General features: G+C 35.9%; 2 protein-coding genes across 10 annotated transcripts in view; one reads left to right on the top strand and one right to left on the bottom strand.

Moving 5' to 3' along the window:
* The window catches only part of kiaa1328 (KIAA1328 ortholog), a 28,392-nt gene extending 23,880 nt beyond the window's left edge, over nucleotides 1-4,512 (top strand). Inside the window, exon 11 of the mRNA XM_059526055.1 lies at nucleotides 4,103-4,512. Within this exon, the coding sequence (XP_059382038.1) occupies nucleotides 4,103-4,310 (208 nt within the window). The 3' untranslated portion in view covers nucleotides 4,311-4,512. The remainder of the gene's footprint in view (nucleotides 1-4,102) is intronic.
* A 629-nt stretch (nucleotides 4,513-5,141) lies between these two features.
* The window catches only part of celf4 (CUGBP, Elav-like family member 4), an 87,230-nt gene continuing 64,923 nt past the window's right edge, over nucleotides 5,142-27,448 (bottom strand). Inside the window, exons 3-14 of one of the 9 annotated variants that reach the window (XM_059526062.1) lie at nucleotides 23,682-23,730; nucleotides 19,038-19,166; nucleotides 18,707-18,786; nucleotides 18,476-18,616; nucleotides 18,147-18,285; nucleotides 17,183-17,335; nucleotides 16,632-16,742; nucleotides 14,718-14,780; nucleotides 14,487-14,567; nucleotides 12,513-12,596; nucleotides 10,249-10,445; nucleotides 5,142-8,810 (exon numbers count right to left, since the gene is read on the bottom strand). In XM_059526062.1, coding sequence (XP_059382045.1) covers nucleotides 10,318-10,445; nucleotides 12,513-12,596; nucleotides 14,487-14,567; nucleotides 14,718-14,780; nucleotides 16,632-16,742; nucleotides 17,183-17,335; nucleotides 18,147-18,285; nucleotides 18,476-18,616; nucleotides 18,707-18,786; nucleotides 19,038-19,166; nucleotides 23,682-23,730 — 1,158 coding nt within the window. In that variant the 3' untranslated portion in view covers nucleotides 5,142-8,810; nucleotides 10,249-10,317. Of the gene's footprint in view, nucleotides 8,811-10,248; nucleotides 10,446-12,452; nucleotides 12,597-14,486; nucleotides 14,568-14,717; nucleotides 14,781-16,631; nucleotides 16,743-17,182; nucleotides 17,336-18,146; nucleotides 18,286-18,475; nucleotides 18,617-18,706; nucleotides 18,787-19,037; nucleotides 19,167-23,681; nucleotides 23,731-27,448 lie in introns of all 9 variants that reach the window. The other 8 variants (XM_059526061.1, XM_059526059.1, XM_059526060.1 and 5 more) reach the window with 8 other exon arrangements.

Below are 27,448 nucleotides of genomic sequence, written 5' to 3' on the forward strand. Positions count from 1 at the left end.
ATATATATATATATTTATTTATTTATTTTTATTTTATTTTATTTTATATATTTATTATTATTATTATTTTTATAATTTAGGAGTTCACCATTTTATTTTTCTGTTTAGTAATATGGCTACTTAAATACTGCCATTGTTTCGCTCACTTCTGCTTTTCTATTTCAGGCATCTTGAACTCTGTTCCCAACCCCTACTGATCTGTTGAGTGAACAGATAGCGTTTTGGATTAGCAAACCTCCTCTTAAGTGATATTAATGTCTCATGGTCATTCACCAGTGGACCTTGTGAAAAGCAATGAAGGCGTTTGGGTAAATATGACTGCCTAAAACATTAGCATTCTCTCCGGCAATTTCCTCCTACCAACGCCCTAACCCCCCCCCCCCCCCCCCCCCCGCCCAAACTACACCTACCCCTTCCCTTGTTATAGACTGTGACCGGCGGTAAGAAATGCATTATTCATATCGGCAATGTCGTCCGTTGATGGATGGCTGTTTGAGAGGCCTGTCCGTTAAATAAATCAACAAATATCCCACCCACCCCATCAGCCATCCACCCTCAGTGTAAGCTCTCCTTCTCTTTCCCTCTGATGCAAACGTGCAAAAGAATTGTTGGATGGCAATCGATTGTCATTTGCCAAAATCACAAAATGAGATTCTCGGGTTGGACATTACTATCATTGTTATAGGACTGGATGTAAATGAAACCTAGATTCAAGTTTCAGGCTTAAAAGCAAAAGAACATAAAGCAGTTTGATCTATTATGATGCCATTAAATATCTGCAACAGTTTTTTTTATTGTGAGTGAATATATGAATTGCATAATGACATTCAGTGAGCAAGTCGCTACCCAAACAGTCTTGTTAACGGTTCTGTAATCGCTAGCAAATGAAACATACCTGACAGATAAAAAGCAAATGTTGTTTGTGTCTGTTAGTTAAGAACATAATTCTTGTAACATAATATTTATTGCAAAGTAATTTCATTAAGAAAACTCCATTTATACAAAATCAGCTAAATCAAAAGCAAGTACTTTCTTCGTTCCTGATTATGTATGTATTATTGGAATAATGGTTGAAAAAAAACCAACAACATGAGAGTGGAAGTCTGCATTAATTGTTTTATGTAATCACTGAAGTGCAGTTGGGTTCATGATTTGGAAAGGTACAATGTAGTTACTTCTCACTAGGGCTGTATCATGAAATATCATGATGAAGAGAAGGAAAATTAGAAGTGCTTCCTTGGGAACTAACTGAAATAAGTTGAAGTGCTAAATGTCTTTATATTTCTCGAAAATGCACTTGATATGGAGTTGCTGCCTATGTAGGTTGTTCAAGATCTGTCCCTTGTCAAGAACCTTTCATAAGGTCAGTAGACAGCATGGCATCTCTCTAGGGTTTGGACTAGGGATGGGACGGTATGAAAATTTAATATCACGATTATAGTGACTAAAATTATCACGATTATCAATATTATCACGGTTATGTAGAAACGAGTTGAAAGTGTTCAAAAATAGTTGATGCTCACTCTGAAAACATTTCAGTAAGTTTTATATTTAATAATCAACAAACAACTAATAAAACAAGCAACTCTATGCACTTAATTTAAAGAAAGATTAAATTCTGTGGCATTTCCTTCCTTACAATGAAAAGTGTAGAAGCATAGAAAAGCATAGAAAAGTCACTGACTTTCGCCATTCCTTCTCGAAAAAAAACAAAAAAAACATTGTGCGCTGCGCTTGCGTCAGACTGTTGCTGGCTGGACATGATTTAATAGTGAGTTATTAAAACCGCAATAATCAAACACGGTTTTAATGATAATTCATTTTTAAACGATATTACTAACCTTCAGCACATTTTTTCACGGTTATCAATAAAACCGGTTATCGTCCCATCCCTAGTTTGGACCAGGGCTCTTGTTTTTGTCTGATGGCAGTGTGCAGAACAGCCAGTAAAGCAGATGTAGTTTTTTTTTAATGGTGAATGGTTGCTAACTCCAGAGTTCAGGGTCAGAACCGTAACCACGTTTAACGAACAGTTCTGGGTCCAGGTGGTCTGTCTAAGTACCAGCTTCTCGGAGGTCCTTGCAGTGTGTGAAGTGAGATCAACTGGTCTGTAGTCCTCAGGGAACTTGGGGTTTCCAATCTTTGGCAGCAGAACAATGCAGGATGTCTTCCAGAGCTAGGGCACCTTCATCAGTCCCAGCGTGAGGGAGAACAGGTGCTCGAGAACCCCACTGCGCTGGCTGTGTGAACATGTGTTCAACACTCTGGGGATCAATCCGTCAGCCTCAAAACTCATCTTTACCTGTATAGAGATTCTCAAGTTCGCTCAGTCCTCACCTGGTCAACAGAAATAGACCATTGAAGGATGGGAGGTGTAGGCATAATTTTAGATTTTAAGAGATAGTTCACCTCAAAGTAAAGAGCCTGTCATCATTTGATTCAAATCTGTAGGAAGAATGTTTTGGCTGCATTATTTCTCGCAATGAAAATTGTTTGGGTTGGCAAGCCTCAAAAATGACTATTTACCACATTTACTGTTGTTCGACAAATTTTTAAATTCCAGTTATTTTAATAGTAATGTAACATGAGGGTGAAAGTTTTCTCTACGCAGATTTTCACAGTGTGTTCAGATTAGTTACGTGGATTTGCAGCAAACAAAAAAGCTATGTGCAATGTGTAACATTTTACCAGATTTTAGATATCCTCACTTTTATTTATAAATAAAATATTTAATTACATTTTATAAAATTATTGTGCACCCTTGATTTTTCTACAGTATCTTTTGCTGCTGAACTATCCACTAACCTAGTTTATAATAGTATTTTTGTCATAGATGGTGATATATATTTTTTTTCATGTTATTTTTCATTCAGTTGAATTTCTTCTGTATGTAGTACAGTAGATTGTTTTTAACACACAAAAGAGTGACGATCAGCTCAACACAGAAAAGTGTAGAAATTCTACATTGAACTAAAAAAACTGTGCTGGTATCGGATTGGAACGGTATCGGCAGATACTCAGAATTTTCGGTATCTGATCGGTTTTGAAAAAATGGTTTTGTTGCAGCCCTAATTTATATGCATAGATTTCATTCAATACTGACATATAGGTCAGTCCTATTAAATAACCATTTTATCCTTCACTTTTAGATAAGCAAAAATTACACTCTGTACAAATACTGGAATCAATTGTGAATCGAGTCTTACAGTACGTGAGGAGTTGTTGTCTAATATTAATTGTTCCAAATCAATCACTTTTGAGGTTCCAGCTTAGAAAGGATGTTGTCTTAGAAGGCAGAGCTTTTGAACAGAGCTAATGTGTTTCCTGGGACGTATGGAAGTTTGAAGTTCTGACAACCTTTAATTTCTATTTACCTTTCTGTGGAAATATTTTCAGGTATAGCCAATACTTTCATGATTTCAGACCCAAAAAGTGTCAGACACCAAGGAAATAGGAAATAGTGGATGACATGTATCTCACTGTCCTGGATAATCACAGCTATCATGGCTGTGAAGCAAGTACTGCTTTCATATGTCAAAGGCTGACACTGTTTTCTGCCTCTTATAGGAGCTGAGATCCCTCAGACACACACACACATCTGTATGAATACCCACTCATCCCCTCTGCTGCATGGATGCAAATCAATGCGGTTTAGAATGAGCAGTGAATTATGTTAGCAGCATCAGTGGAGCGTGCTTTAAGAATTCATGTTTTATATCTGAAATGTGTGCGTCTGTACTCAATGAATAATTTATTAAGCACCTCGACTGAGGGGTTGAATCTTTATTAGCTTAATCTTTGTTTATTTATTCTTTTTATTTATTTATCTCCTCACTTGGCTTTCAGTTTTCCTTCCAAACTAGAAAAAAACGAGCTGACTTGTTCTTCATATGCACCCTAAGGCCACATGTTTCAAAGCCTGTGAACTGTCATCTATTCAGATGCAACAATGTTGTTTTTATGTATGGGAATCTGAGGATGTACAGCATTCTAAGTGCTATGTACATTTTCATGCTTTTATTTATGTCACACTTGTCCACTTCCGTTTTAGTTTATAAAAAAAGTTTTTGCTGAGTGATGTCTTTTTTTTTTTCATTGTTAGGTTGGACGACTCTTTGATTGAGCTGTTGGACATTATCAGTCCTGTATCCAACCCAGAAATGAACCGAATCAACCCCTCATCCCGGAGGAGTTTCGTCGCACCTCAGTCCTTTCAGAAGACTCTTCTTTCTCCTTTTGGCCCCAATCGGTCCTCTCTGCAAGACCTGGAGGAGAGTGAGATCTTAGAAGACATCTTTTTCATCTGTTGAAGGGTTATAATGGCCAAACAGATTGATTGTAGGAATAACTGAATTTGAATGATCATTGATTATTCATGTGCTCTTAATTCTGCCTTTTAAATCTCTTTTTAGTGTTTTGAGGTAATTATGGTCTTAATTTTTTTTTTTTTTTGTGTGCTATTGACGTATTCAAGGTTTATTTTTGCCTTAATAAAATGTTTATTAATAAATGGTGGTGTTTATTCAGTCACAGATGGTTGGGCAGCAGCACCATTAAAGTCCACAGGCTTTCCATGGAACTAACTTGGCGACATACATGTTTAAAGAGCTTCTGAAGAACAGTTGCTGTGATCTGTAACATGTAATCCCACTGTCATCTGATGAAATGAGAAATTCTCATAAGAGTTACTAGATAGTAAGATGCATTTTTAGTCAGCGCTGTGTTTTCCACAATATTCATAGTCAATATTTAAACAATAGTCATTTAATTTTCTGCATATATTAACAATTTTTTTTTTCAACAGGGGGTGTAGCATGATTTTTAATGTGTCCCCTCACTTTCATATTCCCCTGCTTTTCCAATATACACCGCATATATGCTTTGATACTTCAAACTCGATCTGGGAGCATCGGTATATGCAATGGGATCCAACCAAACATTGCTCCAGGGCTATTGGGTCTAATTTAATCTGAAGTGTTGTAAGGAAAGTTTCAGAGAGGCGCCCGTGTGTGTGTGCATGTAAACCCTCCACCTTTGAAGCGGTTTCGGAGTACATCAGTCGGGCCACAAATCCATAAAGAGAGAGAAAGAGATAAAAACAACTTGTAAAAGGCTTGTATAGACACAGCAGGAAACGGGACAAGCATAATGCTGCTTTATTCTACACTGTGCTTTATTACTGGGCTTAAGCGGAAACGCGTCATTCAGTAAAATTACAAAAGAGAGTCTAGGGACCAGAGAAATGTGTAGTTGAGAACAGGGCAAAAGCTGCGGCAGCACTCTGACTGCTAATACAGCTCAATCTCATTGTGATAGGCTTGGCAAAAATCCACAGATACCACCCAGCACGTTCAACTGTGCTCAAAATGTTTTTTTACCCCATTTTACTGCATTGTTTCTGTAAGTTCTGACTTTTTCTGATGAGTTGAAGACCGTTAGTGCTAATGAAGAATGGCTATAAAACCAGATTTGCTGAGAGTCTGATGGATTAGTGCAGTTTTTCTTCCTTTTTTTCCCCAGCGTGTTTGAAAAAGCAGTGAAGCAAATCGGAGTTTGACAGATGCATGGAATCGCAGAACAGAAGAAAACAGCAGAGAGTTCTAAGAGGTGCAGCAAAAACGTTTGACACCAGTCCTTCAAGAGTTCTACATTCTCCATAAAGGATTACCCTGATTCTGCCAGTTGCATTGTTCCATTGTGTCTCACAATACAAAAACATGTCAAAAATATATTTTTAAAAAAGCATAATTGATATGACAAAATGATATTCGGTGCCGTTACATAAAACAACATAAAAATTACAACCGTTGAAATGATAAAAGTACATGTCTAGTATTTTAAAATGAAAAAAATTTTTTTTTTTAACAAATGACATTTGAAAAATGAACGAGTTAATACATAAATAGGCAATTTACTAAACAGTTTTGAAAGTAACATTAATGTTCGGATCAAATCTGGCTCTTCTTATGTTCCACAATTAAATACCTTACAACCATACTGCATCTCTAAAGACTAGAGTTTACCTGCTTTATTTCAGTGTTTCATTTTTTTGTCTTTAAATTTTCTTAGTCATCCAGTAGGCCTACTCCTAGATAGAAGTAAAAGACTATAAAATATGCAAACTTATATACAGAGGAACAGAGCAAAAGAGAGAGAGAGAGAGAGAGATTAACATTTACAGTATATTCAGTAGATCATGTATATACTTGTATATATTTATAATAAAATGTCTGTTCTGTCTTGTCGGTTTTGTCAACTCTACATTTCCAGATTGCTATGTAAACAGTTGCAGCTGAAACAGGAAGGAAGATGATGAAAAAGACCGAAAGGGAGAGAATGACAGATGATACTGAAATCCAACAGACTGAATGCATATCCTTGCAAAAGATCCTGGAATACCTGAATGATCATGTGTCGGAAAGATCTAGAAGGCAAAATACAACATTCTTGGAACCCTTCTGAAGACGCGTCGATTCAGAACTGAATTCCCTTTCGAAATGAGGTTAACTAACTACTGCTCTTTCCCCCCCACTGTACAGACGCTTTACTCCTTGGTAAAGTCAATTAACCAGCTCTGGAATTATCATATATTTACAATAGTGCCATCTTTTATAATATGTCAGTTGCAAACCATAATTAAAAATCGCTAACGTCCTTAATCTGCGACAACAAGAAATTCAAAAACTGGCGTTCCATCCTCAACACCCGCGCGCGGGAAAACTCCTCTCGAATCAGTCTGAACGCTGAAGCAGCACATGTAAACACGCAATGTGATGCGGATTCTGACAATTGTGCAAAACGTACATAATGCCCACTTCATTGTAACCGTAAGCAAAACGTCAAGTGGGTGTAAATCGGTAAATGGCGGTGGCAAGCTGCACAGGTTTGTCATGTTTGTCAACAGATATTTGAAGGCTTAGCTGTAAGCTGTAGCTATAGTAGTTTTATTTTTGTTTCTTTTTTTTCCTTTTTTTTTTGTAAAGAAGAAGAGTGTTTCTGTTGTTTTGACATCATAATAATAATGAATGGCTGCTAGCGGTGTTTTAGCACAGTGCTGCCAGGTGCACGGACGCACTGCTGACGATTCGACGGCGCATGCGCGAACAAGGCGATCGAGGTTAGAAAAACCGCCAGGCGTTCAGAACGTTTTTAAAGCCAGCGCTCGGTTCGAATGAAAACGTCGTTTGTTTGCGAATGTTTGCAGAGGCGGGAGGCAGATATGTCCGCATTCTGTTCTATTTCATAATGATCCTGATTCTCTTGAAACTCTCTTACGAGAGGAGGCCTTTTTGCATTTGTAAGTAGTATATACACATATATACACAAACGGAATTCGTTTTCCTACCCTTGTGTGTGTGTGTGTTTGTTGGCGGATAAGGAACGTTATATCGGATCGAGAGGAATGCCTGCAGATTGCAGCTGCCGATTTGAGATTATTCCCAGTGGTAAAAGTCCAAAGCAGACAGGTGGTTTTGAACTCCATCTTAAATCTAAAAAAAAAAAAATTACAGCTCTACATATTGAATAGCCGGTTTCTATACACACATATAAAATATATGCATATAAATACATATATGAGTTTTGGGATTAATATCGTATGTATCCATATATATGCTGTACAGGTGCATAAATATGAATACATATTGCTTGAACGTCTGCTATACATATACATATTATATGTACGGTATATATAAACAGGATTGTTTATCTCAAACCTCTTTAAGATGGTCTCTTAACTACAAGGTCAGGACATATTTAGAAAAGGTAAGGCTGCATTATGGAACAACCCTTCCCATGCACCCTTTCTCTCACCACAGAGAAAAACTAGAAGAGAAATAAAAATAAATATTCTTCATTTTGAGCAGTAATTGTAAACTAGCGAAGTCAGCGGCCTCAACGGGCCATCGGAAATAGTTCTGCCAGTATTCAAAAGCATATCAGCAATCTATATGTATGCATTTATGCATATAGTCATATATGGTCTTTTTATACATATACTGTGTCCTCTTCTTTTTTTCTTTTGCTTTTTTTTTTTTTTTTTTAAATACAACTCTTAAACCGATTGGCACAGCAAGAGGTGCAGTGGTCCAATTATGTTACATGTACGAGTCTTTTTTTTTCTTCTTTTTTTTCAGTTTCATTTGTGATAAAAAGGTTTGGTCATTTGGTCCCTACACAACTAAGGAATGACAGGTAAGTCTCCCAGCGGACTGAGGCTGCAGTTTGTGGCAGCCATTGCCCCTGGAAACGGACAGGCACTCCAAGAAAAAAGTTGGCCATCCCGAGTCGAAGCAAGTTCTTGCCCTCCAAAAAGTTCTGTCTTTCAAGTTTGTGTTCTTTTTTTATCCATTTTGTTGGTTTCTAAAACAGCTCTTTAAAAAGTTTTCCCAAAGATGTTCAATATTACATGATTCCCATCTAAAAGTCTATCTTAGTTTTAAAAAGTGTTTTTTTCCATACTACTTATTCATAGATTCAAAGCCTTTTGAGGGCTTGGATTGTTTTTCTTTTTTAAATATATATATTTTTTGTGTTGGTCTTCAGTAGTGTGTCCTGTGGTCCTGTAAAATAAGGGCTCGGGGGTTCGGAGAAGGGAGTACGGTATGGTCCAGTAACACCGCGGCTCCCCTGAGTTAAACACTGAAGTCCAAAAAGGTCCATTGAGCCTGGTGGTGGTGGTATATCACGCGGCTACGTCTTCCTCATGTCCCGCTTCAGTTCTACTGTAACCCCAGCCCCGATGATCTTGGTCGGTTGTGTTTTCAAATACATTTGGCATGTTATCAACATGTGTTCCAGCTCTACAAAACCTAGGAAGGAAACACAAAAAGTACGAAAGCATTTAAAGGTATGAAATGAAAATTCACCCCATCTAGACATGCATGTGATTTTAATTCATTCATTCGTTGTAATGTTTAATCACACTGTCATAACTGGATCTCCTGGTGAAAACATTACACTTGTCTGGTGATGTGCTGTTTCATTGTGACTTTAAAGACCACTTGTGGCTTTTAATCCATGCTTTTTAGCTTAGTCCATCTGTTGCTGGTGTATTAAACATCTGACAAACTATTTTACTTTTTTTTTTTTTTTTTTACAATTTTATAGTAATTATGGTTTTATTAATAAATATTAATGCAATTAATTAGTCAATTGTATTGTTTAATTATTATATAATATAATTATAATAATTTTACATTTCTTGTTAAATGATAGCTACTATACTTAATGTTTTTATTAATTATTGCTTATTTTAATTATTAATACAAATAATTATAATATTATTCACATAATTATATAATATACAGTTTTTTTCCTCTTCTGGGAAATTAAGAAATAAATAACAATTATTTGTATTAAACAAGCTATTCAACAAAACCACACACACACACACACACACATATATATAATTTATTTTGGTATGTCAGCAAAAATATATGTAGAGTTCATTTGCAAAAACAGTTAACTATGTTTTTAACAATTTTCAAAAATCAAGTTTTTTAATTGTGTATTCCTATAAATCTCAAACTGCAGTTGGATTATTTCGATTAGATAAAACAAAAAACAGCTAACTAACACAATAAACATAACATAATAAAAAACATTATTTTTGAAAATTATTATTTGTTTTTGTCTGTTTTTGCAAATAAACTCAATATATATTTAATACAAATAAATCTTAAGTCTTACATTTAGACTGTCTGAAGTTTAGATTTTTTATATTGTTATAATGATGTTTAGCTATTTTGCTGTAAAACAACAGAAATACTGATAAGCAAAATTATTTTTTCAGTGTATCTAGAAAAGGGTTTAATGTATGAGGTCAGTGCTGCGATGTGCAGGAGCCGTACTGTGTGAGATGCCTCACTAGCTGTGTAAGTAGGTAATAACCTGGCCCAGTTAAAAGGCATCAGCAGGGTAAAATAATGACACGCATTGATTTTCCATCTTCATTTAGATGAGGATATGTGAGATGATCTGAGATACATGGAAATTACTAATCTTTCTCCCTCCGTCACAGCCCTTCCCCCGACTAAAGAAGGAAGGAGTCCTATTTAATATCACATTCTGTCAACATGAAACAGCACAAGCCATTTTACAAATTTCTTTTTTTTTTTAAGAGTGAAACTACATATTCAAAAAGTGTTTTATTTTTATAAAGTCTTATATTTGAATAAACCCCTTCAATTCACATGTATAGTATGTGTGTATCTTTGTATCTTTTGGCTCCAAGGTGATTTGGCTAACCTATCGTTCCCTGTGCGCAGCGGCGGCCTTCACCCCCAGGGTCAGGGGTGGCTGGGGGGAGGGACGGGGCTAATATGGGCGGTTGGCATCCTTTGGCCTCTTCAGCTGCACTTTGAGTCTCTTCATGCCGATCTGAAAGCCGTTCATGGACTGGATGGCGGCCTGAGCGCTGCCCGGGTTATCAAAGCTCACAAATCCTGAAGAATGAAGGGAGAAAGATGGAGACAGAGAGAGGACGACAGGTTAGCACCAGATGGATGAGAAGGTAATGCGATGGACAGATGGACGATAGATAGGATTGTGGGAAGATGGAGTGAGAAATAAGGCCAGAAATGAGTTTATGACAAAGAATGAGGTGAGAGTGAAATGAAGGGAGGGAGGGTATCAAACAAGTTTACTTAACTCATCGTGACACATATTTACCACATGTTTAACATCCAACATATATGCACAAATTCAATCAATACAGTACAACAGCATACATTTTATACACAATAATCAGAAGCACAGAGAACATGCACAACCTAATACACAATATCCAGTCGCTCCTAGCATTAGCGTGAGGCAGTTAGCCAGATCGCCTTTTTAATGATGTGCAGAGAACAGAAAATTGCAAATAATTAACCTGCTAATTTTCAGGTAGTCTAGTGTCTTCAAATTTGTACTGTGCGAGCAACTACACTGGGAAATACAAATAGCGACACTACTAATTTAACTACATTTTTAGTAGAGTAAAAATAGTTTTGCTGTTGTCAACTTAGAATTGTTTTTCCAGTCATAAGCTGTTGTTAAAAATGTCTCCGCTGCTGGTACTAAAGTTGAAAAATGTTAATTATTTATAGTAATTATTAATTTTAACAAATATATAATTGAATATATGAGCTACAAATTATGTCGCTACGTAACTACATTTTCAAAACAGCATAGTATTCATAGTCATAAGCTGGTTTTTAATAACCACATAAAATTGTTGATGTATTTCCTATTTAAAAAGAATTTTACTGGATGAAATCTGCATGATGAATCACTAATATTTTTGGTTCGTAGAAAGTGCGATAGCTTTTTAAAACTGTCATTTTGATTTTATGGGGGTTTGTAATTTGTAGTGTAGCTACTTCATTAAAAAGGTAGCCTGAATTACTACAAAAATGCATTATTTATTATTGTATACAATTTATATCGTTTTGTAGTTATTCTGGTAAACAAAATCTGTTCTTGAAGTCTTAGCAAATGACAGCCAAAATCTGCAATTTAACACACAAACATTTCAACGCAAATGATTTGCTCTCATTTTCTCATCTATTTTCTCCCTCTCTCTCGGCTGTTCTGTCTTGAGGTATTGTGATCATTTCAGCTGGCTCAGCATTTTAAATCATCACGTCTGAGTCTCTGAAACACCTCCCGCTAACTGCGTTTATATTAAGTTGAAATCGAATAGCGTTGTGTTTGTTCATGCATGGGATGCCTCTGATAAGTCAAGGAGCCAGTGAAGCTGCAGATAGCGCTAATTAAAATAAAGAGGTTCACATCAGTCACGAGCAGTACACGTGAACACGCTTCTGCGGTTTCCCCCTACAGCCTGGTGCCCATAAAGATGCTACACTACATCCTCTTCTTTTTTCCTTTAATTTCCCATTCATTCTTTTATCCCGTCTCAAGCCAGGTGAACACTATGTGGTTTTTTTGTCCTGTCCTATTGCATCTCAGACTGGATGATGAAACATTTTAGGTGTAAAATATGCATATTATCTACGACTTTGACCAAGTCTCCAGGGTTTGTTCTGACTTTGGCATTTACACACGAAACCGAAGTAAATAAAATAAATCCAAACTTAAAAACCCCAAACTGCACAAATTGATTTGCAACTTTTGGTCATTTTGATCATTCTGGTTACAATGATAATATATCATAAGATATTTAATTGGCACAAGCTCACATCCACGTTTTAGAGGACTGCTATTGCTTTTCAGACACCAGAAAACATGCTATGATTCATTGTAAAAGTTGCTTACTGATGAACGTGTTATATAAAAAGTGATCTAAAACTTAATTTAGCCCGACGAACGTTTTGTAGCAAAAACCACACAGTGCGCACCCGGCTTCAATTGAAAGCGTCGCTGTGGTAGAGAAATGAGGTAAAAATGTTAATAGTGTGAGTAGGAATGAGAATAATCTTCACAGGTGTCTTATCATTTTTACCCACCAAAGCATTTACTTTGGTTTGTCGCCCGATCCACAAACACTTTGGAGGAGATGACATTACCGAAAGGCAGGAACATCTGCATCAGCTCGCCGTCCCCAAACTCCTGAGGGAGGTGATAAATAAACAGGTTACAGCCCTCTGGCCCTGGAGACAGAGAAAGAGAGAGAAAGACAAGAAGGATTGTGGGATACAGAAGATTAGAGAGGCGGTTAGACGGGAGAGGAAGAGAGCAGATAGCACAGAAAGAATAGGTGGAAATGAGAGGAATAAAAAGAGATGGAGGGCAAAACAAAGACACAAATGGTGAAATTAGTCTTTGCTTGCCGAAGTAGAAACTTTATTGAACAGGTCCCCTGGAATCTGAAAGTAGCAATTCTCTCCTTAAGTTGTATAGATGAATTAACCGTACAAATAAATACTCAGCGGTGACACTTCCAGGTTCTTCAGGCACTCCTGAAAAGATTTGTTTCAGATTAGTGCTTGACCAAAAAGTGCTGTATAGGCAAAACCAGTTTACAATAAGTTACTGGAGATTGGGGATTCTTCACATTTCTATATGGAGAAAGGACAAACTTCTCGATTGAAATGATTATAGTTCACTGATCATGGTCATTATGATCTCCTCTGCTGAATGACCTTGAGCTTTTTCATCAAATCACGGCACTTACTCCAATAGCAAAGGCTTTTTTTTCTCTTGGGACTTGTATAAGGCCCATCATGCAACACAGACCACAATCCAATGGGAATGAGACTGACCGCAGCATAGACACTAGCAATGCTAATAAAATGTAACTGGCATTGTATTTATTTTGTATGCTTTTTGTAGTATATTACATTTTTATTTACTTTTATATGCATCATTTCTCAAGCTTTAAAAACCAACAACTACAGTAACAATAAAGTATATACTAAATAAATATAAACTGGTTTCGTCCATTACTCAAATAGAACCTTTGTACATCAATTTCTAATAACTTTAATATTAACCAACATTATAACATTAAATGCATAACAGATCTTGAGAAGCACAAAAGGGAAACTTTCTCTATATCTGCATTCCCCGTTAACTAATCATGCACAAGGGGTGCTGACATTTGCATAGCAGTCGTCTTTTTTGTAAAGCAAGAGTACAGTAACTTTCATCCGGAGCATCAAATTGTGACTGTATGATGGTTTGTTGGTGATCTTTCAGTATAGTTTACAATAGCAGCCACTGGAGGGAGACGAACCCACAATCTTGCATTTAATGTTTTACAAAGTAAACAGAGAACACCAAATTTAACTTAAAGGATCATTCTAGGTTATTTCCTTAATGTCTGTTGATCTCTGACAGGCCGTCAATCTTGTAAGGGTTTGTTGAACTCTTCACTGCTTTCATTATGAGTCTACAGTATTTAGTATCAGATCGAAAAAAAATTGTCCGTGGTAATCAATAGCTGTTTATTTTTATTTTATTTTATTATTATAACAATTTAATATTACTACTTGGAATGTACACTTATTTTCAAATATTTAGGATCTGTAAGATTTTTTTAAAGTTTTCTCATGGTCACCAAGGCCATGATTTGATTTGAATCAAAACTACAGTAATATTGTGAAATATTATTAGTTAATGGTGTAATAACAGGTGTCTGTTTGAATAAATTATAAAAATTTAATTCCTGTGATGAAAAGATGCACTTTCAGCAGCCATTACTCCAGTTTTCAGTATCCCTCAGAAATCATTCTATCAATTTGCTGCTTAAGAAACATTTATTATTCTTATCAATGTTATTATTAAAGACAGTTGCAGAATATTTGTGTGAATACATACATATATATCATTTTAAAATTTATAATTTACTTTGCATAAAAAGTTCAAAAGAACAGAAATCTTTTGTAACATTGTAAATGTCTTTACTGTCCCTTTGGATTAATTTAAAGCATCCTTTCTAAATCTTACTGACCATTAACTTTTGAATGGCAGCGTAACTGCTGCATACAGCACTAATCCTTCACTCTTACAGGTGACCTATCTGGATGCGACAGACTCACCTTCTCTCTGTTGCTGAGGGATGATGGGAGGCGGCTGGGGAAAGGCCTGGCTGATCTGTCCATATGCAGCGGGGAAGGCTGCTGAGACACACACACACACACGCGCCAATGTGTCAGATAACACACACACACTTCACACCTCTTATTCCAGCACACGTAGACACAGCACATGCACTTTTTATTAACTCGGAAGCAGGAGAATGACAAACAGCCTCCTTTTGAGTGACAGACCTGCATATTGTTGGACTCCGGCATAGGCCTGCTGTAGGGGGTCTGCTGCAGTGGGACTCTGAGCTGCGGAAAGAGAGAGATGAGAGCATTACAGACACAGCCGGGGTCACTGAGTGCGTTTGAGTGTGTTCGGGCAGAGCTGTGCGCCAGGAATGAGCTTACCTCACTTCCCTCCCCCTCACCGTTCACCCCCAAACAATTAAGCCGTGGCGCTCGCACTGGGCCCTGCCAAGCTTCCCTGCTGCCCGAGAGTTGGAAAGACAGCCGGAGAGTATACGGAGAACAATATAGATCTACGGCTCTACTCGGCACATCAATCAGCTGAGAGCTTTCACAGTAATAAAGCCAATTCAGGCCCAGCCCGCAACGCTCTGTTCTAAACACCGATACACATAATCGCAGCCTGGTAACTTAACGCTGCTAAAACACTAACACGATAAACACGGCAGCATCCACACTCAGGATTAGGTGTTTGGAGCTCATTTGAGGAACATTTCACTTAAAAGTTGGGAGAATTCAGCCAAATATGAACATCCTGTCATAATTTACTCACCCTCATGTTATTCCAAACCTGTATGCACATAAAAGAAAACAAAGGTGACCTAGATTTTCAGTGAATTACACTGAAAATTACACTGGCTTTCTGCAATTCTTGGTCACAGATGTCATATTTCCTAATATTTGTTATCATCCATGGCAATTCTATGTATCAGACTGCTTACCTGAGGAACTGAAAGCAATGCAGCTTTCAAATATCTTGTATTACACCTTGAACTCTCATTTTGTTTTAAATGTAATTAGTGCCATCATTTTAGTTATCAAAGGTATTGATCATGAAAATGACTTTAGAGAACTTCAGTATTAATATTAATATAATGTTTCAGTGTTTGTCTTGTTAGGCAGATCTTTTTGTACACAAATTTAAGATAATATAGTTAAAATGTTAAAATAATGTATAATGTTATATAGACATTATTATATTATTTTGCATATTGATATTAGGTTCAGTAAATGATAAAATGTCATTAATAATAATGTTTATCAAATGTATTGTAATGTTAGTTAATATAAATGAAAACTATGTAAATGTCATGCTTCAGTTAGTGAAAAACAGTACACAAAACATTAATTATTTTTACATTTCAATGTAAGCAAGACTTAACATTGATTTTATTGTATTTTAAATTTTTTCCAAAATCTGTGAAAAAAAAACTAATGCAGCAATTTGGAGTATATATATTAATATATATTACATATAATCAAAATAAATGTTCATTATTTGTTGGATGCAAAGAACATTTTAACTGAGCTGAATAATGGCAACACTGCCTACTGTAGACCTGCGTATAAATCTATACAATTTAGACATTTTGCAAAACTGACACTGTTATTGAACTTAACTGAATCAATACTGAACTGACTTGAGTTGAACACTATTGTCTTCTGTAGAGCTGCTTATAGCAAAAATTTTATTTGTCTCATAACTGATCAATTCTGCAATGACAGCACCTTTTTTACTGTGAAGCTTTGACACAATCTGTATTGTATAAACGTGACTTGACTCGGTTCAATGATGGTTGTTGTGTATCCTAATGGGCACTGTAAAGTACAGGGCTGCTAAACAAAAGCCTGTAGGATTGAACTCCAGAAGGTGTGAGCATGACCCCTTGCCCTTGAGCTTTAAATTAAAGCGTCTGCCAAATACAATGCATGCACATATAACTATAGCCACACTACAACAACAACATCACTCTACAAAGCTGACGACACCAAACAAACACAAAGAAACTACTCACGTCTTTCACTCCCTCTGTCTACCATATAGTGTATACATAAACATACACACACAGACACACACACACACACACAGTAAAACAACATTGCACGACACTAACGTCTGAGGGAGTTCTATACCTTCTGAGAGAGACGACAGGAAGCAGCTTCCCTGAACCCCAAAACAACTTCTCTGTGCCACGCCCAGGCCGCCCTTCTCCGAGTCTTCCCTAAACACCACTTCCTGCAAAACTGGGATACAGGCATTTGCTTTTCTTTGTGGCACTGCATGTGAAAACCACTTGATAACACACACAGACTCGCACTGTGACAGCTAACAGCCAACCTCTGGCATTTCCAAACATGGAAACTTCCAGAAACATGTTTAAGCCCATGCTTTAGTGTTTAATAAAAGACTGCTGACTCAAGTAGAAGATCACTTATATTCTTAAACACACAAGTAAACCGTGCACAATATAAAATGCTTTATGTACAAACATAACATTTGATTATACTGCAAGAAATACTGACACATTAACTGTCAAAATAGGATGACAACCTTCATATGTTTCTGTCTATTATTAGTCCTGTATATTACTGTTGAAAAAGTAACCATAAAGTTTTTAAATAGAATTTAAGGTTCAAATCTTCCATGTTTCTGCTGTGTATCTGTGAATGAGAGCGTGAAGTACCTGGGTAAGGATGGATTCCATTGGTAAACATGGCCTCCGCTGGGGCCTGGCCATTGGCCTGAGGAGGAGGCAGCCCTGTGAAACCGTTGACACTAATTGGAGATGGAAGGCTGGTCACCGTGGGAGCCGTGATGCCAGGGGGTGTGCTTCCACCTGGGGGCGGGGCCAAGGAGAAGAGCGCATATTTTGAATATTCCTAATATTTACCTACTGGATTTGATGGCCTTTTTTATATTATAAATTAACATCATTATTTAATAAAAAGCAATCCGTAAAACAAACCTTAATTTTTTTTATTTAAACATTTTCTCTAAATTGGCTTTAATTGTCAAGAATTAAAAACAAACAAAAAACTACTTACATTTACATCTTACAATTACCATTTTAATTCCTCTTATTATATATTAAATGTTATCAAAATAACACTTTACAATAAGGTCTCATTAGTTAATGTTTGTTAATGGCCTAAATAACCAATACATAAGCAATACATTTACTACAGTATTTATTAAAGTTTTATTAACATTAATATTTAATAAATATACATTTTCATTAATCATGTCAGCTCAGTTCTATTAAATAATGACAGATACAACTTTTGATATTAAAATAATGTTTAAAGTATCACTTAGCTAATGTAGTTACCAAATAATTTTGTTAATTTTATTAACTATTAAATGCATATTGTGTGTGTGTGTATATATATATATATATATATATATATATATATATATACATATATATATATATAAAACAGGTACAAACATGGGTCTTTAACAGGCTTCTAAACAATTAACAATTAAGTATGAATATTAAAATAAATTATGAAGCAATTTATAGGTCATGTTCTTATAAACCATCTGTGAGATGGGGGGCAAAAATGATAGCCAATAATAATAATTAAAAGACTGAAACCCCTACTGTCTGGGAATGTCTGCATGTGGGTGTGTGTGTGTTTCCTCACCTGATGTTGGGGTCATGGGAGCCCCTGGGAGGCCGTTGATGGTGGCCATGTGTTGCATCTGTGCGGCAGCAAAAGCTGCCATAGGGCTGAGATATCCTCCCTGACCCACTGATGCCATCAGCGCTGCCTGCTGCTGAACCTGATGGCCAAAAGCACACGCACACACACACCACTTCAGATATATACATATAATACCATGCCAAGACAACATAATCACATAATGCATGGAGCACTGTGTATAATCAAGACTTTAGAGTCGACAGATTTTTCCACTGAGACGGTGCAGTTTTGTTGGGAATAGTGCGTAATGAGAGAGAGAGAGCTCTTGCCTGTGCATAGGCACCGTACGCTCCAAACTGCAGGGCCATCGGATTGAAGATGCCCATCTGACCGGCCATCTGCTGCATGCGTCGAATGGTCCGTTCCTTATCTGTGTCTGCAAACTTCACCACCAGGCTGGAAGAAGCGCCCTGAAACACACACACACACACACACACACAAAATGAGGATCCTTTCTGCTAATGATACAAAAGTGCATGATCACATGTGCTGGCACTCACAGGCATGGTTTGGCTGCCGTGTAAAGCACTAATAGCAGCCTGAGCTTCTGCATGAGTGGAATACTTCACAAACGCACAACCTGAAGAGAGAGAGGGGAAAAAACGGTCAAAAACACTCTTTGACATTTATAGACATTTCTAGGCCTCCACATCTTATTTTTTAGAGTTTCAGCTAAAAAAAAAAAAGAAAATGCTGAGAGAACACAGGTAAGATGACCCTCTAACTGGCTCCTGGGACAAGAAGCCATTATCTATTTTTTATAATATATATTATATTATGTATAATCAGCAAACTTCAATCATTTTAGACAAACAGACTGAAGCCAATAACCTTTGCTGTTTCCATCAGGACCTCTGAGGATGGTGCACTCCTCAATGCTCCCGAAGGACTCAAAAAGGCGCCGCACGTCGTCCTCACATTGCTGCTTATTCAGCATGCCAACGAAAAGTTTTCTGTCTTCTGAAACAAACACAGAGAAGTTGTTACAGACTACACAGGACAACAACATCTGTCTGCTGTCTTGTGTTACTGCTCATTTCAATACATCCACACCGCCTCTTTTTTTTTCTGTCTACTATATTTCCTCACTATTTTATTATTAAAGGACGACTGAATCCTATAATAACGCTCAAAACAAACAAGCATGCGGTCGGTGAGAACCGTAAAATTAAAAGTCACCATTACTACAGTGCAAACAAACTAATTCAAATGAACAGAAGCTCTTTAAACACATTCACTCAATCAATTCCACAACGCATGCTTTTTAGCCACCTAATATACAATTATCTGTGTCTAAATCCAGAAAAGCACTAAAAAAAGCCTGTCGGTGCTACTGTATAATGAAATGAGTTTATGAGCGAGATATCTGTGGAGAACCTTTCGCCTAGTCTATTCTGCCACCTCAGGAGTCCTTGTTTATTGTTTGTGCGTTTATTTATCAGATTATGTAGACATTATTGAATTACACATCAGCGTGAGAGGAACAAAAGCGCTATTGTTTCAGGGTTTTATTAAGCTGTAATTGCAGTGTCAATGCGGCATGTTTTAAACTCAAGACAATGCACAGAGTTTAAAAAAAGGCACATATTTATAGGACACCAAGGGAATTGAACTGGATATGACAGTGTGTAAACATGCACACACACATTTATCCTTCCATCTAAATGGTGACATACCTTAGAAATCTATTGTTTTTTAAGAAACTATAATATAAATATAAGACTTACTCATAACAATTGTGTGTAAATTGTTATAGGCAAACGTACTTTAAGCAACTGAACATTCTGTTTGATAATGAAGCTCAGTTTGCGCAGGTAAACTTGTGCATGTGTAATGTATAATGTGTGTGTGTATGATGGATGATGCAGGAGAGATATTAATGAGCACTACTGTGTATGAGTATGTGTGTTCATGTGTTTGTCCAGGCCTGCCGCTCACTAACACGCTCTGACAGGGTGTCCTTGCCCAGTCAACAAGACTAATCTCTAGTCCGGTCTCTCTCTGTGGGGAATGTTTACAAGTGCGCTGCTCGTATGCAGGATGAGACACGCACACACGACACAGGTAACAGGAATGCCACCGAAAACAGCTAAAATTCAAACAGCATGTCAAGTGAAAGAGTGAGTGTGGCGACAAATGATCTACAAACTGCATTTGATTTAAGATAAGTCAATATCATAAAGTAAAAAAAAAAAAATATATATATATTTAACTGTAAATTTTATATGTTCATTCTATGAATCACACATACGCATATTTTTTCAAAATGATCATACGATTAAATTAAGGATGGTTTCTGTGCGACGTTCCATAAATGAGGTCCATGAACTACAAGCTGAATTTGATTTGATTGAAGGTAAATCAAAAGTATGAATAAATAAACAAACAAATTAAATTTTTTACAAATTACATTTTTTACAAATAGAAATTACGGAGCCCCGCACATGACATGCAGGGAAGAAAAGCAGGCTAAATCGTCTGCATGATTTACTATTTCGTTCCCTCGATTCATAAATTTTGCGGATAATTGAGATGGAGTGAAAATTGTTAACAAATGTCAAATTGAATAGATTAAAACAACAATTTAACAAAATTTACATTTTCAAAAATTCAATTCAAGTTTATTTGTATAGCGCTTTTTAAGAAACAAATCGTTGCAAAGCACCTTTACAGAAAATTAAGTTTCTACAATATTTAGTAGCAGCTTATCAAAAAATAAGAGAACATGAATGAGAAGAGAAATTATCTAAAAACTGTATTTGATTTAAAGTAAATTTGTGTAATCAAAGATAAAATAAATAAATAATACAACTTTTTTAATAAATTAAAATTGTACACATTTTTGGATAAATTAAAATTCAATAATAATAAACATTTTTTAATTAGGAATGTCAAATGAAATGGAGTGAATATGAAGACATTATTTATTATTATTAATATTAAATATAAATTATTATAAAAAAATGATAATTGAAATAAAACAAATACAGTCCTTTTTCCCTTTGAGCTATAAATAAATCCAGCAGTCTGATTCACAAAACTTGCCAATAATTTATACGTAAATCATTTTGAACCTTGAAAATGACATGACATTGTTCCAGGACCAGCATTCCAATCAACCAGCTGTTGTCGTCTGATTTAAGGGCTTTAGGATTTTTTTCAGGGTTTGGTTAAGGCCTCTGATTGGTTGACAGGATTGTTGTTCCAGGAACAGCAAGGGTCGCTGATCTATAAACATGTCCTACATGTAGATCCCATTGTGCACATTTCCTGGTAATAGCGTGACAGAAAAAGCTATTTTGTTTAGAACAACAAGTCTTTCATTTAGTTGTCTGTAACCCGTGTCTCCAACTGTTTCCTCTCATTCTCTCTGATATCCATCCTTATTTGTCTCTTATGACCAGCCCCCACCTCCTTGTCTTCTCTCTAACTCTCCTTCAAGTCTCTTTCTGTCTTTGTGTCTCTCACTGCCTTTCCTTGTCTTTCCCACTTTGACCTTAAGATCTCTCTCTCCATCCTGGCGTTTCACTTTAAATGACTAGTGAATGGATCGGTCGGGGACGGCACTTCGGTTTTGCCAGTGGAATCAGAGGGCTTTGCAGAGACATATATTGCGTTTTTACAGGGCTAACAGGGGGATAAATTCAGCTGTCCATCACGACGAAGACAATTGATCTGTCAAGTGTGAGTAAAGGAAGACACTCTCAATTAGAGGAAGGAACGTATGGCATGAAATGAAGGAAGAGACTGTGAAGGAGAGACAGACTCTTTTATGTGTATGTCTCACTCTCTCTGTGGGTCCATCAGTCTTGGTTATCTGGAAAATCTGACCCAAAACGGTGGAGAAACTCTCTCTCTCTCACCAAACTACTTCCACTTTGTCTGTTAGTGACACACAGACACACACATGCATCTCATAAGAGAACTTCCTAAGATATTTTTGTTCTTATTAAGACAAATATGATGTAATAAGGAAATCCTTTGAAGTTATGAGGTCATAGAAGAAAAAATGTAAGGTCTTTAAGTTCTTATGATGTCATAATGGGTACTTTTTAAGTTCTTAAGAAGTCATTGGAGAACCTTTTGATGTTTCTCTAAAACCAGCATCTATATTCTGGGTCTTCAAAGCATCTGGCTTCATTTTTTTCTCAGTGTTTTTAATGCTACCTAGAACCAATAAGCAGATATGAAGAAATTAATGAATAAACAAACAAATAAATATACAGATCTATTCTATCAACAGGCGTTCTATTCAAAATATTATTTCATATGATGATTTTTACATCCTCAGTCACTGAAATTCTTGGATAAAATAAAATAAAATAAAATGATAATTATGGAAGCTTGTTTCAGCCATGGGATAAAAAATGTAAAAAATGTATCTGCGATTATTCTTTATTTTGTCTCACAATCTTTTTAAATCGGTTTATACAATTCTAAAAGAGAAAGTAAAATTTATTAGAAATAAAGTCAAAATTGTGGGTTATAAGCTTTTGTGAGAGAAAAGAGAGTGAGATAACATTGACCTTTTTTAAATGTAGTGGTGGAGACAAAAAAAAAAAAAGTCAGAATTGATATAAAAAGATACAATATTTTTTTAATGGTATTTGCTAGATAGTCAAAATATGCAAATGTGCCTGGACCACAAAACTAGTCACAAAACCAGATACAACTATTTGAAAATCTGGAATCTGAGGGTGCAAAAAAATCTAAATACTGAGAATTATTTTATTTTATTTGTCCAAATGAATTCTTAGCAATGCATTTCACTAATCAAAAATTAAGTTTTGATATATTTATGGTAGGACATTTACAAAATATCTTCCTGGAACATGATCTTTACTTAATATCCTAATGAATTTTGGCATAAAAGAAAAAATAAATAATTATTACACTGTTTTTTTGGCTATTGCTAAAAATAAACCCCAATGACTTAAGACTGGTTTTGTGGTCCTGGGTCACAAATAACAAAATGTATATAAAATTGTTTTCTTTAAATAAAAATTTAAAAATATTTAGTTTTCTGTCCATAAATTTGTGTTTCCCTGTCAGACCACCATTTGCCTCAAAATAATTCATTTTAAATGACATAATGAAAAGTGACATTTGAATATTGAGAAGCCATAAATAAAACACTAACAATACTATAAAACTACTATACTATACTCTTTCCTATAGCATCCATACAGATTGTGTGTGTGTGTGTGTATGTGCGTGCATCACAGCTCTCCCAGCACATCAGTGGAGGGTAATAATCAGACAAAAAGAGTGACCCAAACTTATGTAAGGCATGTGAGGGCCGGCCCAAGATCCTCTGAGGCCCTGTATGACTGTCGGGTCTCATCGAGGTGCGTCATTATCTATGACACTTAAGAAGGGGACATCTACCGGTAATGGTGACACTGATTTGGAGTGACAGGAAGGTGGGGGGAGAAATAGGAAAAGAAAAAGGAAAAAAGAGAAGTGGAAATCTACCTCCCCTGCTCTCACTGTCAGCTGGCTTCACCTGGATTGGCCTGTTCATCTGTGCAACGGAGAGAGAAGAACGAAGGACGGGAAAAGACAGGACAGACAGAAAGAAGAGGGGAAAAGACAAGAGAAGACATTAGATTTGTAACTAGCACAAAAACTATTCAAGAGAAGTGTTCACATTTACAGTTTGTATGAATACGGTCCATTCCAGTACTATTTGTGCCTGATAGTATAATGTCTGATGAAATGCCCACAAAAACCTTGAAGGTGTTAATTCAAAATTATGAAATTATTCTTTGCAAAGCATTATTTCATGTCATGCAGTTATTGATTTTTTTTTATTAAAAAATAAAGATTAAGTTTACTATACGTAATTCAAAATGAATTAAGGTTATTCTATTAAAATATTATTTTAAAATATTTTAATAATATTTTAAAAATTATAATAAATAGAATAAGCTTAAATATTTTATTCAAAAATAATCAATTATTTTTACATGCCCAATTCATCAAAAACATTTATCAATTAAATTATTCAAATTTAATGATAAACTTATTCTATTAAAAATATTATTTTATGTGATGATTGTTGCATGCCACGTTATCATATTCTTGTAAAATTAATAATAATAAAAAAGCTTAAAGCTTAATAATAATAAAAAAAAAATACTAAGAAATATACATTGCCTGGAAAATCTAAATAATAAAATCTATATAAAAAATAGTTTAATAATAAGGAATGATTCATATCTTAAAATTAAATGAAGATTTAAATTGATTTCAGCAAGAATACTTCTCTCTATGAATTTAGATTTTCCCCATCACTCCATCATTTGCCTCGAAAAAAAATTCATTTGAAATGACATAATGAAGAGGAAGTGACATCATTTGAGTTTTGAGGAGCCAAGTTCAAAGTTGGAAACTTCTCATCTCATTTAATATTCATAAATTGTTGTTCTGTCATAACATAGCCACCCTGGCACACGAAACACTCAAACAGAATTCTATTTATAGAAAAAGCATTTGATTACCTAAATAAATAGAAAGCCATAACCTTATACAATCACCATAACAGGTGAGCTGCAGCAACTGTGGTGTGAAATGTTCCACCACAACACAGAATATATCACCATATTATTAACTTGAGATTATGTGTATCAATTTATTAACACTTAAAAATATTTTTGTCTTATCGGATAATGCAGAAGAAAAAAAAGGAAAAGGCAAATGTTTTTAAGAATGACTAATTTACAGTTGTACACCTCAACAGAGTAAAATTCAGACACACAAAGCATTATTAAAAGAAATGCAAGTCAAAACATGCTACACATTTGCATACATCTCTGTTTGTGTGTGTGTGTTGGCGAGTGTGTGAGGTGTCACTAAAAGCGTTTCGTTCTGCTTCCTTCACTCGTGGCAGATTCCCGACTGACTCCGGCTCAATAATACATGTAAGCCACAGAACGGTCTGTGGCAATCAATTTTTAATAATGCCAATTGTCACGCTGCCAGCAGGAAGGAGACGAGAGGAGGGGAACGGATCCTGGCATAGGCCTTACAGACAGTCGCTCAGGGCACTGCCCCCGCAAATAAGACACAAACTCCACTTCTCTATCGCTCATCCACAGCAGGTTACTCCTGAAAATGAGTTGTGACATAGCAGGTATGTTTGTATGAGCAGCTCACCCCCTCACTGTCTGCATCGGACAAAACAGAAAAAGTCCTTGAGGAGAAAGTCAAAAACAGGGGACGTAAAACAGCAGCATATGGTCAAATTTATCAAATCAAATCAGGTCAAGTCAAATGTTCCTTGGCTCCAGATATATATCCATTTATATGACACTGCAATTTGTTTGGTTTAATAAAAAAGGTACATTTCTGCCTAGCCATGTGACCACAGATAATTATTTTATTTGTAGTTTAAGTACATTATGTCTTTGCAACATTGAATTATTTTTTAGTTAAGAAATCCTAATTTTATTTTCGAATAAGGAGTTTTTCATCATTGATGCGAGTCACGAAAATACTACGCTGTTTTCATTATAATTCTTTTCAAGAAGTTGTTTTCATTATTCAACAGAAAGTGACATAAAAATGCAGTTCAAGTTCTTTACAGCAGTTTTCAATACAATCTTACAATATAGTAAATCCTTTTTTGTATTTTACACTCATAATTTAATCAATTTGGACAAAATTTTGGATCTGCTAAGTTAATAAATATGTTACATGATTAAATTCCAACATTCTGTAACAACAAGCAGAAAAATAACTCTTAAAATATTAAACAACTGGTTATAGTAATACAATGGTAATAACAAAATGCTACATGTTTAATACTTCATGAAATAATGCTTTATTGAAAACTTGTACTATTGTTCAAAAGTTTGGGGTCAGTAATTTATTTTTTTTTATATATATAAGAAGCATTTTATGCTCACCTGAAGTCTGAATTTGTTTGATCAAAAATACAACAAAAAGAGTAGATATTATTACCATTTAAAAGAACAGTTCTCTATTTGAATATATCTTAGAATGTAATTTATTCCTGTGATGCAAAGCTGAATATTATTTGTATTATTACTCCAGGCTTCAGGGTCACATGATTCTTCAGATATCATTCTAATTGCTGCTCAAGAAACATTTTTTATCATCAGTGTTGAAAAGAGTTATGCTGCTCTATTTCTGTGGAAAGGAGTTATGCCTTTTTTCAGGATTCTTTGATTAATAGAACGTTTAGAAGAACAGCATTTATTAGAAATAAAAATCTTTTGTAAGATCATAAATGTCTTTACTGACAATTCTAATCAATTTAATGTGGCCTGGCTGAATAAAGTATTTTCTTTAAATGACTTGGTTATAACAAACCTCTGAACTTGAGTATAAAAGTTTGCGTGTGCGTTTCTGTGCTAGTGCTTGTTTATGCATAATAACGATAAAGTAATTAAATACACTGCAATGCCAATAAACCACTAATTATGTTTATTAAAGTCATCTTCCAACTGCATATTTTACTGGACTCACAGTGACTCATTTACGACAGAAAAATTCCCAGAGTGCACCTGGTCAGCACACCTGTGGCGTCCTGGCTCTGGTCCAGACCAACAGCTCTGAGGTTTCTCACTTCATAAAGTTCACTTCTTTTTCAGACCTGATCACTCACTCCTTATTTTTCTCCATCCCCAGCATCCACCTCTTTTATTGGCAGTAAAGTCCAGCTAAAGTTTTTAATGTGTCTCGATGCATTATTTATTCTAGCATGGCTGCTGATAGCGAGGGCGGAGGGAATAGTGAAAAGAGAGTGAGAGAGCGATGGAGAAAGAGAGGTAGATCTGGACATAGATCGGGAAGCAGAGCAAGGTCACAGCCCCCCACACACACACACACACACACACACACACACACACACACACACACACACACACACACACACACACACACACACACACACACACACACACACACACACACACACACACACACACACACACACACACACACACACACACACACACAGCCTCTGTATTCCAGCAGGCCTCTACTCACATACATTTTAATGTTTCCCTCCCAATGGCACAAATGGACTCTGCTATGTGTGCTAATTGTGTTCCCCCAACTAGAATCTCACCCATGAGAGAGACACACTCGTACAAGAGCATTTCTCACAGACTCACGGCCTTTATGCATCCTGACAGAGGGACATGAAATGCACTCACATTGCAGGGTGAATCTGACAGGTACACGTGAAAATCAAATCTAGTGCACACTCACAC

The sequence above is a fragment of the Carassius carassius genome, chromosome 36 (assembly GCF_963082965.1).
Source record: "Carassius carassius chromosome 36, fCarCar2.1, whole genome shotgun sequence".
Lineage (NCBI taxonomy): Eukaryota > Metazoa > Chordata > Actinopteri > Cypriniformes > Cyprinidae > Carassius > Carassius carassius.